Source organism: Morus notabilis, unplaced genomic scaffold, assembly GCF_000414095.1.
Source record: "Morus notabilis unplaced genomic scaffold, ASM41409v2 Scaffold99, whole genome shotgun sequence".
NCBI classification, from domain to species: domain Eukaryota; kingdom Viridiplantae; phylum Streptophyta; class Magnoliopsida; order Rosales; family Moraceae; genus Morus; species Morus notabilis.
Genome location: NW_010362482.1, coordinates 1909135 through 1929299, shown reverse-complemented (window position 1 = coordinate 1929299; position 20165 = coordinate 1909135). Strand labels below are relative to the sequence as shown.

Below are 20165 nucleotides of genomic sequence, written 5' to 3'. Positions count from 1 at the left end.
TTAGAAAACTACTTAACTTTATATATATGCGTTTTTCAAAATTTGTTGTCACTTCATGTTTGTGTTGGATTTAGTATCATTTTCTTTGTTCGACTCTACTTTATTGAAAAAAAAAAAGGAAAAAGAAAAAGAAACTGTTTTACCTTATGTCGTCATAATATATTATGATATCCACCTATCATGGAAAACGTCTACAGTTATGATCCATATTTTAAAACCTCGACACTGGACATCATTAAAAAGAAAGAAACAAGAGAGATAGGAAAAAGAAAAAAAAAAAAAAACAATTGCCAACGGTTATTGCACAATTTTTTTTGTTAAAACATAAAAAAATTCCGTTGTCATTTACTTCCTCATTGTCGTTATCGACTTTTTGCTGTCGTTTGCCACTTCTTTTGTTTAAACGATTCTGTCTTTTGATATGTATTACTGTTAATTGATGTCGTTTTTGATAATGTCTTTATTCTTCTCGATTGTCAGTTTATCATTGCTCTTTTTTTTAGCATGTCGTTATTCATTTTAGCTGTCATTCAAAATCTTGTTTTTAAGCTGTCATTTTTCACGTTGTTGTTGCTGCTGCAATTAATGTCGTTTTTTCAATTCTGTCGTTTCACCTCCGGCAACCGGTATCGATCTAATATGAAATACCTTACATTTTGTGTTGGGGGCAAACAGAGGATTGATAGGTGGCAAGTCCAAAATTAGATTTGTAAGCACATAAGCTTTACACTCTTTTCTTGCCTCAGAAGATCCCCTCTGGGGTTGATTGCTATTTTTGGCATCTATTTTTATTCTTGCTTTTCATATATTTGATAAATTTTCTTGGTTAACTTTGTTCATTATTATTCCTTCGATTATAATATGTAAATATTGGCAACACTGATACATTTAAATTTGGTAATGGAGGGGCCGGCCGAGATTTTCCAATTATGCATGCACGTGACACGACAACTAATAGCTATATATACATATATATCAATTGAGTTCTTGTCGTTTTCGTAATTTTTATGCCGTTTAAAGCATAATATCGTTTTCAGGAGATTTCGTTTAAACAACTTTGTCCTCGATCGTTTTATATAATGCTGTTTTCGTTTCGTTTTAGATGTTCTTGTCCTTATACATTGTTGTTTTAACGTTATTGTCTTATTACAGCTAGTTGTTGTTTATAATATGTTGTCCGTGATTTTAATTTATTTTCGCTTTTTATCTTTTTTCCCCTAATTTTTACGTTCATTGAACCCATGCCGTCAGTGAGTTAGTATCGTTTCTTACTCGCTGCACTGCCGTAGAATATTATGTTTTTAGTTATCTCCTTGTTTGAGTTATTGCCGTATGTTATATTTCTCATCGTTTATATGTTTTTAAATGTCGGTTTTTGCAGTTTCAGGTAGTCGTTTTCCATGTAAATGTCGTTTTAGGATGTTTTCTTCATGGTTAGTATCTTTTCTATGTTGTTGTCGTCAATTTGATTGGTGTTATTTTTTTTCATTATTGTCCTTGGTCAGGTTCCTGAGGCTTCTTATTTGATTTCGTTAGTAAGCTAATTGTCGTTTTTCCTTTTTATGTCGTTTTTATCTTTTGCTCATTTATGAGATTAATGTCGTTTGTAATTGTCTTTGTCGTTTTTTTAATGTTGTCGTTTCCAATACTGCTTTAAATTATAATAAATATGGCGCCTCTCACTCTTATTTTTATTCTTAAATGCCAACGATTTCTAGGTCTAAAGATGATGTAGGGAGTTTTAGCTTAAATAGTCATTTTCATATTTTTATTTGTCCTTTGTTTTAATTTATTAATTTAGCTTTGTTTTGTTATTAGTTTATCGTTTGTCTTAGTAGTTATTTTATGTTATTTTATTGTCGTTTTGTAATGTGAGCACATTACCTATTGTAGTACGGGTATATTTGAAAATTAAATACAAAGTTGGAGTATTCTCCTCAATTTGAGGATTTTCTCCTTATCGGATTTCTTTAGGTGGATTTTGGAGCTTTGAGTCCTGTCCTCCTTCCGGGATAGGCCTTGCATCAAAAGATTTATGTCCTACATTTTGCAGTGTGCAAGGCCGCACTTCACTCATAGATTCCACTTCGCGGACAGTCGACACAAAGGATTGAACTTTGAACTGTCGAAGACAGTCGCCGCAGAGTTTGAATTGAGGATTTTGTTGTGGTCATTTGTTATGTTTTTGCCGTTGTCAAGAGAGTCTTCCACTTTTTAGGACGTGGTTGTCGTTTTAGTTTTTGTCCTCTTGTCGTTTGTAGTGTTTCTGTCGTTTCTTTCCTGTTAGTAATATACACTTCCCGGTCGGACACCCTTTTGACCTTTGCTAACCAGCAGCATGCAACTCCTGCGTAATAGCTATCTTAAAAACGACAATTGACAACTGATGTGTGTTTTGATTTACTAGATGGGCAGAGGGCTGGCGTGATAAAGTGCTGAACTTGAAAAGTATGTATTCAAAGAAAGAATGCGATCATCATACCCTTCACTTTTAGGCTTGTAGGTTAACTGTTCTCTCTCTCTCTCTCTCTCTCTCTCTCTTCATTTTTCTTTGAGCAAAAGAAAAGAGACAAGGTTAGTGATTAACGGGGATAAGGACAAGGTAGCACATGAGCTTTGCACTTGGGCTTTTCGTTTGAGATTTTTTTTTGGCTCTCTTTCCCCTTAGGAGGTCCCCCTTCTATGGTTGGCTTCTATTGTCTTCGTGATGAAATCTCTTTGTCTAATATTTCTCAGCCAACAAAAGAACAAGCAAGTTTACTACGCGCCAATTGCCGCTCCCCTTTTTGCCTTTCCTTTTCTGAGAGATTTTCTAGTAAGTTTAATGTATCGGTAGATCATATTTTTTTAATCGTTATATTTGTATATTTTTTTTTATTTTTACGTAATTTTATACAGATAAAACTTATAGAAAACTTAACCTACCGGTATGTTGACGTACTAGAGAAGGTCCCTTCTTTTCTTTTTTTTTCACATATATTTTATCATTTTTCTTGGTCAACTTTGTTGCTGCTTTTTTATTTTTCTTAGATTTTACTACTTGCCAAAGACATTTCAATTTGGTAAACGTACGAAGGGACTATCCAACTATACGCAACATGAGACTAATATCAACATAGCTTATATATAGATATGTATGTATAATCTCCATTTACATTATATTATCTTTTTTTTTTTTTTTTTTTACATTTTTAACTTGCTCATGATCAGGGGACTATTGATCCACCCATATAGGGAAACTGTACAATATCATGAGACTTCGTGGGGCCCTTCCAAATTACTTTGGGTAAAGGGCATAATGCACCACAATATATACATATCATATATATATATATATATATATATATATATATGTGTGTGTGTGTGTGTGTGTGTGTATGTATTTGTCTATAAACGTGTATAACAGAGACAAGTTGGGGTGGGCCGGCTCTAACAACGGGGTTTACAAAAGGGCATGTGCAATCATGTGCGTTCCGTTCCCACCACATCCCTCCAGCTAATAGGCCAAGGTCACCACTTTATTGACTACTATTTCACCACATATACATGATCGATGATCAACAACCCCCCTCGTTTCCTGCTTTTCACCACGTTTTCTTTTTCTTTTTCTTTTTTTTTTTCCTTTTCTATTTGTTCATGGCTTCGACTAATTACTACATTTGATAGCAAAAAAAAAAGAGAAGAGAAACGGAGTTTCATATGTACTCTCCCTTTTGGTTGTATAGCAAAGGATTAGCCAAACAAATACATACGTATGATATATATATATATATATATATATTTATATAGTGTGTGTGTATTAAATATTGCGGTTGGCTCAACAAAGTGTTGTTCACTAGGCAATTTCATGCATGATTTCAACATTGTGAAATGAACTTTCATAGCCGTATATATACATATAAACGATGAACTTTACGTAGACTTGGAATGTATTAGAAATCAATAATTAACTTTAGGAGAAGAATCCCATCTAAAAAAAAAAAAAAACTTTAGGAGAAGAATAATTGGCTTCCTATATATGGCAAAAACAATCTTTTTTAACCATCCGTCCACGTTTATAACTATTATATATACATGAGGCTAAAAAAAACGTAGCCTTATTCACCAAATTATTATAAGAGAATTTCTAAACAACCATCAATCTAAATCTATAATAAACCATATTGTACCATACGACGAGAAATTGATCGAAGATCCTCGATTTGGTATTGTAGGGCTAAATTGAACCTTAGAGTTTGAAAAAACTAGCTAGCCAAAGACCTGCACAAAATTTTTCGTACTACTCCTATAATATCCATGCATATACTCCATCGAAATGAATGGTCAAGATCCATGAGTTGGAAGATCACATGCACGCATGCACATTATGAGGCTTGTGGGTGCAACTGACGTTTGAACTGATCATTGCACTCTCTTGGCCCTCTTTGATATGTATTACGCGCACTATATGTGTGTGTGTGTGTGTGTATATATATATAACATATACATATGTATATACATCTAATCATGTAATGCCCTACAAGAAACAAGTCAATAGTTTGGCCATGCAATAGACAAGCAACAAGTGAGTCATTTCCTTTTCTTATGAAGCTTTTGGGTGGAGTCATCATGCTAGGTGTTTCGTTTGACTGCAATAAAGGCGATTATACGCCTAAGTCTCCGGCTATTCAAACTCTCTTCGAACTCATTAGTTACGACAACAAGATATGGGCCCCTCGGACTATATATTATAATTAAGCTGAGCTTTTTATGTACATATATATACGTCATGCATGCATGCATGCTTGCTTGCTTCTTGAAATAATAATAGAGAATCGGTCAGAATAATATATAAGGGCAGAAGATTAACATTCTTTCTTTTTTCCTGATAAAAAAGAAGACCGTTAATATAGTAGTACTCTTTGAAAGAGAAAAAAAAAAAAAAAAAAAAACATTGGAAATATATGACTCTATGTATGTTTGACTAGTATGATTTTCGAATCTACCTATATAATTGCAGCATTAGAGAAGATCACAGAGACCTCAGAAATCGTTCCTAAACGGCCAACAGAAAATTAATTTATGTGTTTGGGCCTCTGGGACAAGCCACATGCATGCATGCCTTTCTTGCGGGTAACATTTTTGATCTTCAGCCCCACCTTATTGTAAGCATTAACTCATATATCCCATGGCCATGATACACCAATATTACTATATGTGTGTGTGTGTGTGTGTGTGTGACTATACATTTTATCATCAAATGCGCATTCACGTATATAGAACACCATACAGTTGAATGATTATATGCGCCAATAATGTCTATATATGTACGTGTACATGTCTCATATACATATGTATATATATATATATATATGCATGCAATTTATGTATACACATATCTCTATCAATTGATGTCATGATCATCCATCACATGGGCGTGGGTTTTCAATGTCCTCGTAAACCCTGGAAGTTTCTTAGGTACCAAGCGGGACCGCTAGCTCAAAACGTAGCTATAACAGCTCGATCATGAATGGGGTGCACCTATATAGACATTTTTGTTTTTATTGCCGTCCCTAGCTATATATATAAATACAATTTAATTTAACGGGCTTTTATCTTCCATATGAGCATATGCAAGCATTCAATATATATATATATATAGTTGTAAATTGGATAACGTGGCGATCACTTTTAAAGTTAAAACATTTTTACCTTTTTTTTTGTCGGCAAAAAAAGAGAATGAACAATTGACGATAGAGAACTTTAGCACATCTCAATAACATTGTTACCCACCAACACTCTCATCTCACTCTAAATCGCTGCTCAAATTACCTGATTAAATATATATTAATGTTGTAAAAGTGTGGTGTGTTATCGTGTCAAGCATGTTTATATTACTTAACTAATTGGAATTATGTTTAAAATAATCCTAACCAGATATATAGCCCTATAAGTATCTCTAAGCTTGGCTTCCTTTTTTTTTTTTTCCTTACCTCATAAAATGTTTTTACTGAATTACAATAAGCAACTTGATCAAACAACTAAATTATGTAAGTATGAATATTCCTAGATCAGGCAAGCTAGACGATCTTAGAGGGATATTTTTCATAACCTTAATAAAGTACTGGAGATATTATTTGTGATTTATTTTAGTCTTAGTTATATATATATATATATAATTATTAGAATATCACATTGGCCGGAGATATTGGCATATGATTCACTTAATAAGATGAGGATAATCATCTCCTAGCAAGCCGGTTTTGCTAGGTTGAGTTAGGCCCAATATCCTTTGATTTCTGTAAAATGGTATCAGAACAGGCCCAGTTTACAAGTCCCCTAATATTGACTTATTCGCAGCGGTTTGACATGGTTCACGATGTGCGTAAATGGGTGTATTAGAATCTCACATTATTGACATGATCTACTTAATAAGGTGAGAGTAATCCTCTCTTAGCAAATCGGTTTTACTAGGTTGAGTTAGCCCTAATATACTTTGATTTCTGTAAAAATAATAAAGGGGTGATTGATTTAAAAGTGTGCACGTTCATTATTCGGAAAATAAGGGCATCCCATGTGTTTTGCCAATAAAGCATGAACGTTATAACGTTGCCAGGACAAGCAACAAGAATGTCTTCTTCGGATATTTATTCCAGTAGTACGGAAATTAACTTAGTATTTTCTTTGATTTACAAAGTACTGATCGCTATACATAATATCCATGCGTTTACGCATAATTAGAGATTCAACAAACTGCGAATTTAAGTTTGACCTATCCTATAAGTGTTTGATTAATTAAGACCTAAAAAATAAACAAATGAAAAAGAAATAAAGAGCCTAAAGCTATAAACACTCCATCACACTTGGAGGGAAACATTCTCATGAACTTCCAATTTAAGGCGCTTAACCTTAGCGGATTAATATATTAATATATATATATATATATTTATTTGTATTAATTATGAAGTGGTTGAACATATAATCCATTCACATGATTTATACAGCAATTATTATATGCTCAGTGGGTCTTTTTAATTGTATATATAGCTTTACCACAAAATGCAGATTTATATCTTTTTTCAAGCTAGATATACCATCTATCCCAGCAATTCAATAACTGTATTGATATATTCTTTACAATATTAAGTTCATGTTTTATTTTTTTTTTCCAACAAACAAATTAAAACATATAATTTACCTTGGTAGTTTACTCAACATATTTCTTTTCAAAATCTAGTGTTCTTGTCCTCTTGAACCATCATAATGCATCTCATGTGAGACCATTTTTCTACAACAAGCCAAGTATGCGAACACACAAGATATAGAGAATAAGATCCTGCAAATACCCAATAATTGGAGCAGATAATATTTTTGAAAAAATTCAAACATATTTCCCAAAACATATTGGATGGTAACACATGAAATATTTAACAATCATCTGTTTTTCCTCATTATTATTAGCATGCCTTGGACAACTTGGCAAAATCGTGCCCATACTCTTTACTTCTTCTGGCGTTATTTTTCTCAAGAACTCATTCCAATCATTACCACCCAAAAGAAGAAAAAGATATTGTGTCTAAAATATAAACCTCATGATCTTCTACCATATGTTTTCTCCTCCACCAAATCAATTAATCTATTACCAAAATAGCATTATAATATACCTTATATATAATTGGACCATCCACATAACCAAAAAAAAAAAAAAAAAAGAAATTCACGTGATTATATATCCACTCAAATTGGTCGCATTTCAAGTCAATATCCATCTTTGCCAGCTGCAAAACAATATGGAATTAAAACAAATAATTACATTATTAATTACATCCATTTTGCCACCAAATCTACTGAAAATTTAATCCTTCTAAATGTGTATATATGTAATCTGTATATATCACCGAATAAATCCAATGGTCAAAATTAATTAGACATTTTTTCTCCAATGGTGAGAAAAAAAAAAATTTCAAAATTTTTTCTGATCACATCAGCCTTGGTGGGTGCAGCTAAGATCACCCCTGGAACCCCGTTGGACAACACCAAGCACAGCCACACACGCACATGTGGAAACCAAGAGGTCGCACGTGTAAACCCATAATTTCAGTTAGTGGGTCCCGCCCCTCCCCAGTTGAGTATTTAGTGACATCCCCAGTTTTGGTTTGATCAATTATGAGCCCTGTGATGTGGCGACCACTGATGACTAGACCGCTGACGTAAGCCACCAATCCGACACATTTGGCCAAAGCAACTGTCGGGATTCGGGGATTACGAGGACAGATAATATTGTGCATTTGTGCGTGTGTGTAAGCGTCAACATAAAAGTGAAAGAGAATTGCTAATAAAAAAAACAAAAAAAATGAAAATGCGAGTTTCTAGAGCTGAACTATAGCAAGCTGTAGATCAATTTTACTAGTAGTGTTAATTTTTTAACATTAGATAATTAAAAAAATATAGAGAGTAAATAATTTTTAATACATATTTAATGATTGAAATATTAAATTATTGGTAGTTTATTTTTTTTAATCTTACTAAAGAAGCTCTCTTATTATTATTATTATCAAGTTTTTTTAGTAATTCACTCTACTAGTAATCTTAGTTTTTGACTATTAAATCTGGTAAAAATCACATTAGATTAAAAAAGTATGCATAATATACATATTTTAATACAAATTTAATGATTAAAAAGTAAAAGACTATCAATAGTCATTTTTACAAAGACTACCAAAAAAAGTCTCTTATTTTTTTTTATTAATTTGAATTGGAGAATTTAAACACTAAGCGCTTATTTGGTAAATGATAAATATGAATGAAATGTGGTGGTTTGAACTTTTTTCATTTAAAATTGAAAGTTTGAAAAATATGGTTTAACTTTTGGTTCAAATCATTGGAAATAATAGGAAGTAAACTCTGCTTTTTTTTTTTCAAAACATTAAATTAATGGTTTGAATGAGCCCTTAAAAATATCTACTAAACACTGATTTAAGCTTAATTTGATTTAAAACCTGTTTATTAAACATGTCATAAATTTTATTATATAAAATGAGTGTACATAAATTGTCACCTTAAGCATACTAGCACGGTAAAACTTGCTTTTTAGATTGTGAGTGCATCTTAAAATTTGGCCCAAAACCAACCCTTTTATTTCCGTAAAATAATATGTGGTCCAAATATATTTATTTCATCTTATTTTCATATTGTGTCATTGTTTTGTGCCTGCAATTACCGGTTCTTATTTATGGCTTCAGAATTTTCGTTCTCAATTTGAAGAAAACGGTTTTGTTTTCAATGATCTATATGTTTTAATGTTCGTCCACAAAATATTTAAAATGTATACATACAGTGCGACCTTAAAAAAAAAAAAAAAATGTTTGTACCATAATCTTTCCGGAAAATTTTTTATTTTCATTTTTATTTTTGATTCTTTTGGCTAGTGTAAAATCTGTAACAGAAAGTATTAGTGGCTGTTCTAGCAAAAAGTATTAGTGGCTGGCGTGAGGCGTGCGAGAGAGCTGTAAGACACGTGCGTGGTTCGGTCCAAGATGGACAGTTAATGGGCCCCACACTGGGCTAGGCCCACACCAGAAAAACGACAAGCAAATTTTTTGTTGTTGTTCCTCAAGAGAGGAAGGAAAAAAAAAAAAAAAAAAAAAAAATTCAAACTTCAAACTCCAAACTCTTATCTTTGGATTCACTTTTGTATCACATTTACACGTCCTAAAGCCGAAGCAGAAAACTTTTTAATAAAAACGGCTCGGCTCACATGGCCCGTCCTATAAACACACACATACACACATATTCACATTCATAATTCCAACCCCTTTGGCCTTCATAATTTATAGCCCCTCTCACTCCTCATTTCCTTTGTTACAACCTCAACAAATATTGCAAAAACACCCTTCTCTTTGTTTTGCTCTCTCATCTTCATAATTTTTCTTTTTCCGCATTGGGATGGTGAGAGGATCGTACGCACTAGCTAAGAGCTGAAGCTAGAGTTTTTGTGAGGCTTTTTGTGATTTTTGGTCAGTGGCATTGTATAATTTTCCTTTTTTTTTTTTTTTTTCAAAGAGGAATATGAATTGTTCTAATAGAGATCAGTACTACTACTGCCACAAGGGGTCCGCCGTGGCGAGGTGGAGGAGGAGGAGGAGGCGGTCGGCGGCGCGGCGGGGGTCGGTGAAGTCGAAGGTGAAGAGGCTGCAAATGTTGATTCCTGGAGGGAGAGGATTGAAGCCGGACCACCTCTTTCTCCGGACGGCGGATTACATCTTGCATTTGAGGTTGCAAGTTAATTTTTTGCAAGCTCTTTCCAAGATTTATCATAAACCATGATCGTCTGATCTCTCTCTCTCTCTCTCTCTCTCTCTCTCTCTCTATATATATATATATATATCTATCTATCTCTCTTCTCTTTGCACTTTGTAGTGATATTTTTTTCTCATATATATATATATATATGTCATTATTATTATGTTGTTATATATGCATCAAGCTGTATGAAAGAGGTTTTATGTTATATGCATTATCAGTTGAAATTAATTAATCAATATTATATGTTCCTTCTAGTTTGGAACCCTTAATTTTATGTTGGTTAAGGCCCAAAAATGTCATTATTCTCATATCTATTTATTTGAGAATGTACACTTTTATGGATATCTAAAAGTTTCTGGGATCTTCAGTTTCCAAGAGGAAAAAGTTTATTATTATATATTTACTTTGCAAATCCCTTCTTTTGACGTACGTACACAAGAAACATCCTTGAAGCTATTTTCTTCTAACGTTTTCATACTTTAAAAGTTTAGATTCTTGGTCCTTTGAAATAGGCTTTGGGTTTGGTTTTCTTCTTCTTCTTCTTCTTCTTCAGAAGTTACTGGTTAAATCTCAAGCGACAACATGAACACAGAGTTATTTCCATGGTTTTTTTTTTTTTTTAAAGTCTTCTAGTACTGTTTAGACATGATAACCAGTTAGCTAGCTAGCTAGCTAATAAACTTTTATGAGAAAAAAATAATTTTTTTCTAATTCCTTTTACAAATATCTGTATAACATGCTTCTCTGTGTGTGTGTGTCTATAGTAATTTATGCTTAGATATACCTAAATTAAAATGCACTTGCGAAAGCTTATAATTAGTTAATTGCATTATAGATCTGCTTAATTTGAAACATGCTAGCCAGCTGCATACTTTCTCTTTTCTTTTGAATGTCTCTTTTTCAAGCTCCGTATTTTTCTTCAATTAATTATTTTAATCTGTTTAGCTGAGCTAACTTGCAGCTAGATCACAAGTAGTATTTTTGGTAATTTAAACTGAAAAATGTTGAAGCAAAATAAATCCAAACCTCATTACTTAGGAAATTTGCATTAAAAGATAAAATAGGCTAATTAGCCGATCAAGTTTCATTTGCTTCATCAGATCTTTTTTCCTTTTAATTCCGTTCCAGCTTCCAATCATGGATTAATCTGTTCGAGTGTGTATTAATTTTTTGCCCTATTTTTCAACAATTTTTCACAAACTTCAACATGCTAGCAGAAATTTTAGTTGGAAGTTTGTTAAAAATAGTACAAATCTAATTGATATTATATGAGACATATTTGTGATAAAGATTTATACCCTTGCCTCCCTAATCCTTAAACCTTCATGACATAAATAAAATACTGCTCTAATTCTCTCGATATATAATGTCAATACCTTGAGCCTAGCTTGCTATTTATTTATTCATTTGAAAGGAGCCAAGCTGCTATTTATGATAATAACTTATTGAAATTTACTTATACCATTAACATGACCATGATGAGCCAATTATACACGCACGATTCATCTTCAAGAACAATGTTATAAGGCACTGGGTACCACTCACTAATAAAATGTGAGTCCTGCAATATGAGATTCACGAGTGAGGTCCGCCTTCTATTAGAGATACTGTTTGACACCCGTGTTACAGCAAGTATTTTTTTCGCGCCGTTCATTTTACTTGTTTGAGTTGAAAAATAAATTTAAGTGAGAGAAAACACTGTAACAGAAAAAATTAAATTTGAATTTGAATTTTTATGAGAGAAACACCGTAGTAAAAAATTTTAAGTCGTAATTCAAATGGTAAAACAAACGAAGCATTCATTAATTTATGGATAGAACTTTTTAGGGTTACCCATTTTGTTCCCAAGTCAACAAACAGTGCCTCAAGAAAACGTAAATGAATCCACTAGCTAGGAACATTTATTTTGCACTTTATGAATGAAAACTTCCATATCAGTTGGGCAGTTGGCAGATCGATCATCGATCAACAATAGCGAAAGTACTATTGGTATTTCCTTGGAAGTTAACTTTTACAGAAGGAGATGAATGTAAAACATGTATATGTTAGGTGAGATACGAGAAAAGCCTATGAACTTGTCCATTGTCAAAACCAGTAACTATTCTAGTATATATATTGTTAAGACCCACGAAAACATTCCCCAATTCATGCGCTCACAAAGCTGGTCAGGATTGTCGGTTGGACTAGCAATTTGTTTAGTATTTACTCCCATAGTAAAATTGGTTTTCAATGGCGTGCATATATATCTATATATATCTCATGTATTAATGTATGTATATGAATCCCTCTAGCTGTACCAGTAGTATATTTCATTACTAATCATATATGTACACGCAATAGATTAATTTCATGAGAGTCATAATGATAGGCTCGTTCATTTTACTGATTGAGTTTTCAATTTTAATTTTATTATAGTAAAAAGCTCTCATAAAAAATCACAATTAATTTTTCTATTACAGTTAAAAATTCTCACATAAAATTACATCTAAATTTGAATTAAAAACTCGAATTGACATAAACACCATATATAGTCATTTATTACTGTACATACTTTTCACAAATTAATCAAAGACAACATGACAAGTGTCGTAAATCAACGGTCGCGTACCGCATTCACCCAACGGTGGGGATTTACTTGCTTTTGTTGCTGCTCGAATGGTTCAGCACTGCTCCGCGGTATATTTGTGAGTGTCCACCATATCCGATTGGCAGGTAACGCCGAACAGCGAGTCAGAAAGTGTAGCCAAGCTTGGCGCCACCAACAAGGCTGAAAACCCAATGGTTGTCTGTTCGGCCGAACAACCCGAACAGTGCTTGGCACGTGTTCGGCACGTGCTTCCAGGCTGACCCCCAAAACATCTGTTTACTAGATAATGTTTAACTAAGGATACTACACGTGCTAATCTTAAAAAATATCGTACGTGCATTAATTCAGAATACCAGAGTAGAGTATTACTACAGTACGTATATATACCTACCAACTATTTATTACTGTCTCTTAATTATTTTGTTTTTCAGGAGGTTATCTTGTGACATTTTCTTATATATATATATATATATATATATATATATATATATATATATATATAGATATATATATATATAAAATAGGCGATTGATCTACCGACATAAAACGTTAGAGATCAATAGAATTTTCCACCTTTAGTCATTAATGATAGTGTTATAAGCTGTATTTAAAGTCGTTTAAATTAATTACAACAGCTCCCAATCATAGCATATAATTAGCTTTATTTTCCAAATGAATATGACAAGTGTGTTGACATTTATACTATTCTCTTATAAAGTTATAATTAACTGCATATCCAAGGAAAATTTTAAAGTCATATCGTTAATTGGACTTCTGAAAAACGCAAACCAAAATTGAAAGAGAGTCAAAATGATTGAACAGGACCAAAGCTGGACAAACGACAAGCAGTCAGACCAAAAAGATGAGACCATCTTTGAGCCACCATTTCATGATCAAGCTAATGTATCTAAAGCTACAACAAATAATTATAATGCCTTAGTCATGATATGACATACGAAATCTGCACTCATCAGACCAAAGAACGTGATTTCCATGGCCTACCATATTCCTCTTCAACATACGCCTTCATTTCAAACCACATATCTTTATTATACACACACATATATGTTAGACAATAATATGAATAACATAAAAAAGAATATTATATAACAACTTATTGTAAGAATAAAATATTGAAATTGTTACAACGTAAATTCAATCTTCTACTAAATTTGGAAAACTGAATAAAACAGATTATGTCAAGGCACGTGAATCACGTTTTTCTTAAAATAGATTCGTCCCCTCCGGTGAGTGCTTGAGGTTACGTTAGACGTCCGTTTCTCAGGATACAACGACAACGACAGTAGCTCAAAGTACTATCGGAACTCTCTTATAAACCCCAGTGTCGTTGCAAATAATCGTTTTGGCGACGACATGTCGTCGCAGATATGTCGTCGCAACAAATTAGTTGCCAAAACTTTTTTTACGACGCCACAGTGTCGTCGCAAATATATTTGCAACGACATATTTTTTTTACGACGACAAGCGTCGCTAATACGCCGTTGTGAAATTCTCGTGATATAATATTTTTTGCGACGACAAATTTTAAAATGTCGTCACAAATAATCTTACTTTTTTGCAACGACAAGTATACAAAAGTCGTCGCAAAAAACTGAAATAATTTTTTTTTTAATTTTTTTAAAAATGGCAATTAATTAATTTTTAATAATTTTAATTAAACATTATTATGTTACATACTGAATATAATTTATTAAGATACATTAAAAGTGAAATATAAATTAATATTAAAAACAATCTAAATAAATTTATAAAATATATTATGAATACTACATGAAGTACATATATAATGTTCAAAAAAATATAAAAGTCTAAATAAAGTGAAAAATAAAATAGAACATATAATGGAACTATTCGTCTAAGTTTGCAGCATCGCCAACAACTGAATCATCATCGGGACTGTCATCATCTGAAGGAGGCAGAGGAGCGTCTAGGTCAACTGGTTCTGGACGAGCAATCATAGGTAATTAGATGTTGGGCTACAATTTAGACACTAACTCTAACATCTTCACCTGATTGTATTGTCATAAATCTTCATTTGTTCCCGGTACGATTTCTTTAAATAACGATCCATACGTGGGTCAGGTTGAGCCGATGATATTGCGTCCAAGAATGAACCAGCAGATGAAGGAGAAACCCCGGAGTAATGCTTTTGGGAGAGCGTCAGACCCACTCCTATCTTATGTCCTCTACGCATGCCAAGAACTTGCTCTAAAACCCTATGCTCGTCAAGGGGGCGTCTGGTCGAGCTTGAAGTAATCTGTGTTCTCTGCATTTGTCTCTCCTCTTCCAGGGTGTTCTACATAATAAGACATTATAATTATTTTTATGTGTTATAAAACCACTATTTTAGTATAAAAAAATTTAAAATGAAAAGTAAAAATACTTACGAAAGTCTGTTCCGCATGGGTATTAACCCAAGAGTCCCCGCGACGATGCATGTCCGCCTAATTGTCTATAGCAGACATCGGCTCTTGGGTCTCCGTATTGGCCTATCAAATAAATTACATTTATTAAAATTCTTAAATTCTAACTAAATTTCGGCAGCATAACGACTTATTTTTCATATGATCCAAAAATCAAAACCTGTAAAAAAAACAACTTTAAAAGATTTTGGCACACCATAACTGCAAGATGTGCCATCCAGAACAAGAATCACAAACATATAAATACGATAATGAAGTCAAAAAATAAGTACTAACCTTCTTATTGAGATGCTGAGAGTACGATAACCGACCATGTAAGCTTGGATACTTTTGGTTGCTGCGATTAGTTTTATTTGTCTCTGATATTTTCTGTTTATGATTAACTATAATAAGTAATAGTTACTTGAAATTATGTATAAAAAATCATCAAGTTCTAACAAATCTATAATTACTTGAAATTTGTCGCCGGAGAACCTATCGCAACAACGATCCCAATGAACTTGATTTCTCATGTTACTCGGGAGACTTTCTCTACCATAGCGTTTGTAGTGGTGGTGCAGGGAACTTTTCCAGTCCTTGTAGCACTTTGCTGCCTCCCTATCAACAACGGACCTCAGAATGCCGTTTTTGTAGTTATAGTCCACGTTAAACCAGTCATTGCAAAAGAGTTTCACATCGTTAAAACGCATTGTTAACTATAGTATAAACTATACAAATTATTGCATAAAAAAAATACCAGCATCCGGTCCTGAATTGTCCTCTTGTCCATGTCGCTAACGTCCTTCTAAGCATCGTGGAAGGGCTCACATATGTCCCTGGTATGAATACCAACCGCACTATCATATGTCCTCTTGTCCATGTCGCTAATACGTACTCAATGAACTGCTGAATTTCTGGACAGTTCTGTAGGACGTACCATTCGGCTTTCTCTCGCAAATGAGTATCCAATGTGACGGGGGTCATCTTCCCAATTGGTCGATAGCGAGTATCAAATACAAAAATCTTTTTAACAATACGATCTTCATCGTCTATCCAATTTCTGGTCAGTCGGTTAAACCGTGTTTCAACTCCAGTTAAATACAACGAACAAAAAGGCAGAGCTTCGTTCACAATGTATGCCTCAGTAATCGAACCCTCAGGACGTGCACGATTCTTGACATATTTCTTTAACGATCCAAGAAAATGTTCAAACGGATACATCCATCTTAAGTGAACTGGTCCTCCTCGAATGGCTTCTTCAGGCAAGTGTATAACTAAATGTACCATTATGTCAAAAAAGGCAGGAGGAAAAATTGTTTCTAACTTGCATAAAATAAGCACAATATCTTGTTGAGCTTTCTCTAAATCACTTTTCCGCAATGTCCTTGAGCATATTAACTCAAAAAAATTACTTAATTCTGTTATTGCATCAACGATCTCCTTCTTCATGAACGGTCGTATCCTTGTTGGCAATAATCGCTGCATTATGATGTGACAGTCATGTGATTTTAGCCAAGTAATTTTATTCTTCCCTTCGATCACATTTTTCTTTAAATTTGAAGCAAATCCATCAGGAAACCTTACTGACTTTAGAAAATCACAAAACTTTTTACTGTCGTCGGGAGATAGTGTATAAGACGCATGTGGTTTCATCCAACGATCACCGTCTTTGTACAAATGCAACTCATTGCGCACCGTCATATTTTGCAGATCGATTCTCGCCTTATCCGTATCCTTACTTTTTCCGTCAATGTCTAGAATTATGCCCAATAAGCTGTCGCATACATTCTTCTCAATATGCATGACATCTAAGTTGTGACGTAACGATAATGACTTCTAATAAGGCAACTCCCAAAAGATACTCTTCTTTGTCCAATTAAGCTCGCTTGCATGTCTTTTCTGCTTCTTACCACCATACTTTTCATGTTTACCAGGCAATCGGAAGGACACATTTTGTAACTGAGCTAAGATTTGGTGAACAGATTTTTGAGCCGGTGGAGGTCGTTTCTCAACCATACCATCAAACTTTTTATTTTTTCTCATCCCATGTTTAATAGGAAGCCATTGCCGATGGCCAACAAAATAAGTCTTACTTGTTATCCTCTTTGAAAGAGTTGCATCGTTGCAAGTTGGGCATGCTAAATAGCTCTGGCCACTCCATCCAGATAAACTACTACGAGCAGGAAAATCATTAACAGTCATGAGCAACATAGCTCGCATCTGAAATGATGTATTCGAAACTGCGTCACGTACAATTACTCCTTCATTCCATAAATCTTTTAGCTCATCCACAAGGGGCCTTAAAAAGACATCCATATCCTTTCCGGGTGCATTTGGGCCAAGAATCAACAATGTCAACATCTTATAAGGATCCTTAGTGCATAACTACGGAGGTAAATTGTAGGCCGTTAAAACCACCGGCCACATACTGTATGAGAGGCTCATGTTCCCGAAAGGATTAAAACCATCAGCGACCAACCCCAAGCGAACATTTCTCGGCTCACGTGAAAACTCAGGATACTTTTCATCTACCTCCTTCCATTTAATACCATCGACTGGATGACGCATTAAATCCTCATCATTTGAACACCCACGCTGGTGTCACGTCATATCTTTAGCTGTGTGACGAGAACCGTACAGACGCTTCAACCGATCTGTTAACGGAAAATAACGTAGTACTTTACACGGGACTTGTTTAGTACCCTTTGTCTTTTTTTTTCTTCCAACGGGATGTTTTACATACAGGACACGTTTGTAGATCAGCGGTCTCCTTCCAAAACAAAGCACAATCGTACTTGCAGACATGAATTGTTTCGTAACCCAATCCAAGTTTACTCATGAGTTTCTTCAACTCATAATGAGAAAAAGGTAACTTCACATCCAGAAATGCATCTTTCAATAGACTTAAGACAGCATCCATACACTCATTAGGCCACTTGTATAACACTTTTAAATGCATCAATTTCACTAAGAAATTTAAACATGAATACTTAGTGCAGCCCGGATACAATCCCACCTGGAGCTCAGAAAGTAGATCCTTAAATTCAGCGTACTGTGCATCTTCTAGATCTACATGCGTCTCATCCAACATTCCATGGTCATCATTAATCCCAGCAACGTCTTCTAAGACTGCAAACATCTCGTCTACTGGTTGATTAACTATTGGGTCTACACCTGAAACCACTTCTACTTCACCATAGTGAATCCATGTTCTATACAATGGATCAAAATCAAATCGATGTATATGTGCTATCACAGTTTCTATTGGATGTATTTCATGGTTTCTACATTTCATACAAGGACAACTGATATGGCCAATTGAAGTTGTATAATTTTTGGCGACCTCAATAAAAGTTGATAACCCATTCCAATATTCATCCGACAATCGGTTCCTCAAATAAGTCCAACTTTTGTCAATCGGCATTTCAACTATAAACAACAACAGACACAACAATTTATTAATGTGTTTAATTAATTTTAATTTTACTCTTAATTAACACAATTAAGTTTTATTAATTAAAGCGTGTTAATGAACTTATTAAAATTCTGGTTTTCTAACTAAATTTTGGCAGCATAACGACTTATTTTTCATATAATCCAAAAATCAAAACCTACAGAAAAATAACTTTAAAAGATTTCGGCACACCATAGCTGCAAGATGTGCCACCCAGAACAAGAATCATAAACATATACTAAATTTCAACAATATAACAAAAGCATAATTCAAATATTGTCATCATAATCCCGAATTCATACAACTACTACAATTTTAAACTAAATAAATATAAAAAACTTACAAAGTTCAAACCCACTAAACGGGGGCTGAAAATAGAAGGATTACGTCGGAGGAACCGTGCAAACAAGGACGAAGGCGAAAAATCAAACGCCTACATCAAATTAAAACATCAAACATAATTTTCAAACACCAAAATTAACATCTAGAGTAACATATAGACACAATGAGAGTTTAAAAAAATATTATGGGCTTGATCCGCTTGTATATAAAAAAGGGCTACAGTAAAAAAAAACGCAAAAAAGAATGAATACTTTACTTTTTTATAGTTTTAAATTTGATACACAAACAAATTAATTGCTTATTCATAAAAAGTTTTGCATTAAGATTAATATTAAATGTTCTCATATGTCTCTCACATTGATATTCAATGAGAGTTTAATCTCAACAGAATTGTTACTAATTAATAAGTCATATGTTGATCTATATGATGCATATAAATAAAAAATATTGATCAATAAACTTAAATTTAAATTAACGAATATGAAAATTTAAGCAATCACTCAAAAATATACGAAGATAATTATCTAAAGTCCGGTCTAATTTGACGAAGCTTAATAATTTATGAAAGGCTACGACTACAAATTCTATAGAAAAAAAATGTTATGCTCTTCATGCTCGAATCTAATACTAAGTATAATCTAGTTCTAAGTATAATGCTTAAGAAATGATTCTAAGTTCTAAGTATAATCTAGTTATAATAACAAGTTATTACCAGAATTGTTTTAAAAAAAAAAAAAAAAAAAACTCACCTCTATGCAATCCTGGCAGGGGCAGGGTGGCGGGAGCAGGGCAGCGGGAGCGGGGCAGCAGTGCGGCGGCGGCGGCAGGAAAGGGAAAGAAGAGAGAGAGAGAGAAGGGAAGAGAAAGAAAGACCAGAAGAGAGACAAGGGGAGAGAGGGAAGGGGAGGGCCGGTGGCGGCGGAAGGAGAGGGGAAGAAGAGAGATTCGCTCGGAAGAGAGAGAAAGAAAGAAGGGAAGAGAGAGAGAAGGAGAGGCCGGCGGTGGGGGCGGCAGCAGCGGCGACAGGAAGAGGAGGCTACGACTGAGATATTGCAGGAGAGAGAGAAAGAGATTT

General features: G+C 33.9%; 1 protein-coding gene across 1 annotated transcript; it reads left to right on the top strand.

The window, feature by feature from the left end:
* Positions 1–9799: 9799 nt before the first annotated feature.
* Positions 9800–10340, top strand: LOC21410418 (transcription factor PAR1). The gene has a single exon (XM_024168269.1). The coding sequence runs from the start codon at positions 10048–10050 to the stop codon at positions 10303–10305; it is 258 nt and encodes an 85-aa protein (XP_024024037.1). The 5' UTR covers positions 9800–10047; the 3' UTR covers positions 10306–10340.
* Positions 10341–20165: the final 9825 nt, after the last annotated feature.

Coding starts and splice junctions, on each gene's coding strand:
- LOC21410418 (XM_024168269.1), top strand. CDS start 10,048: ATGAATTGTTCTAATAGAGATCAGTACTACTACTGCCACAAGGGGTCC.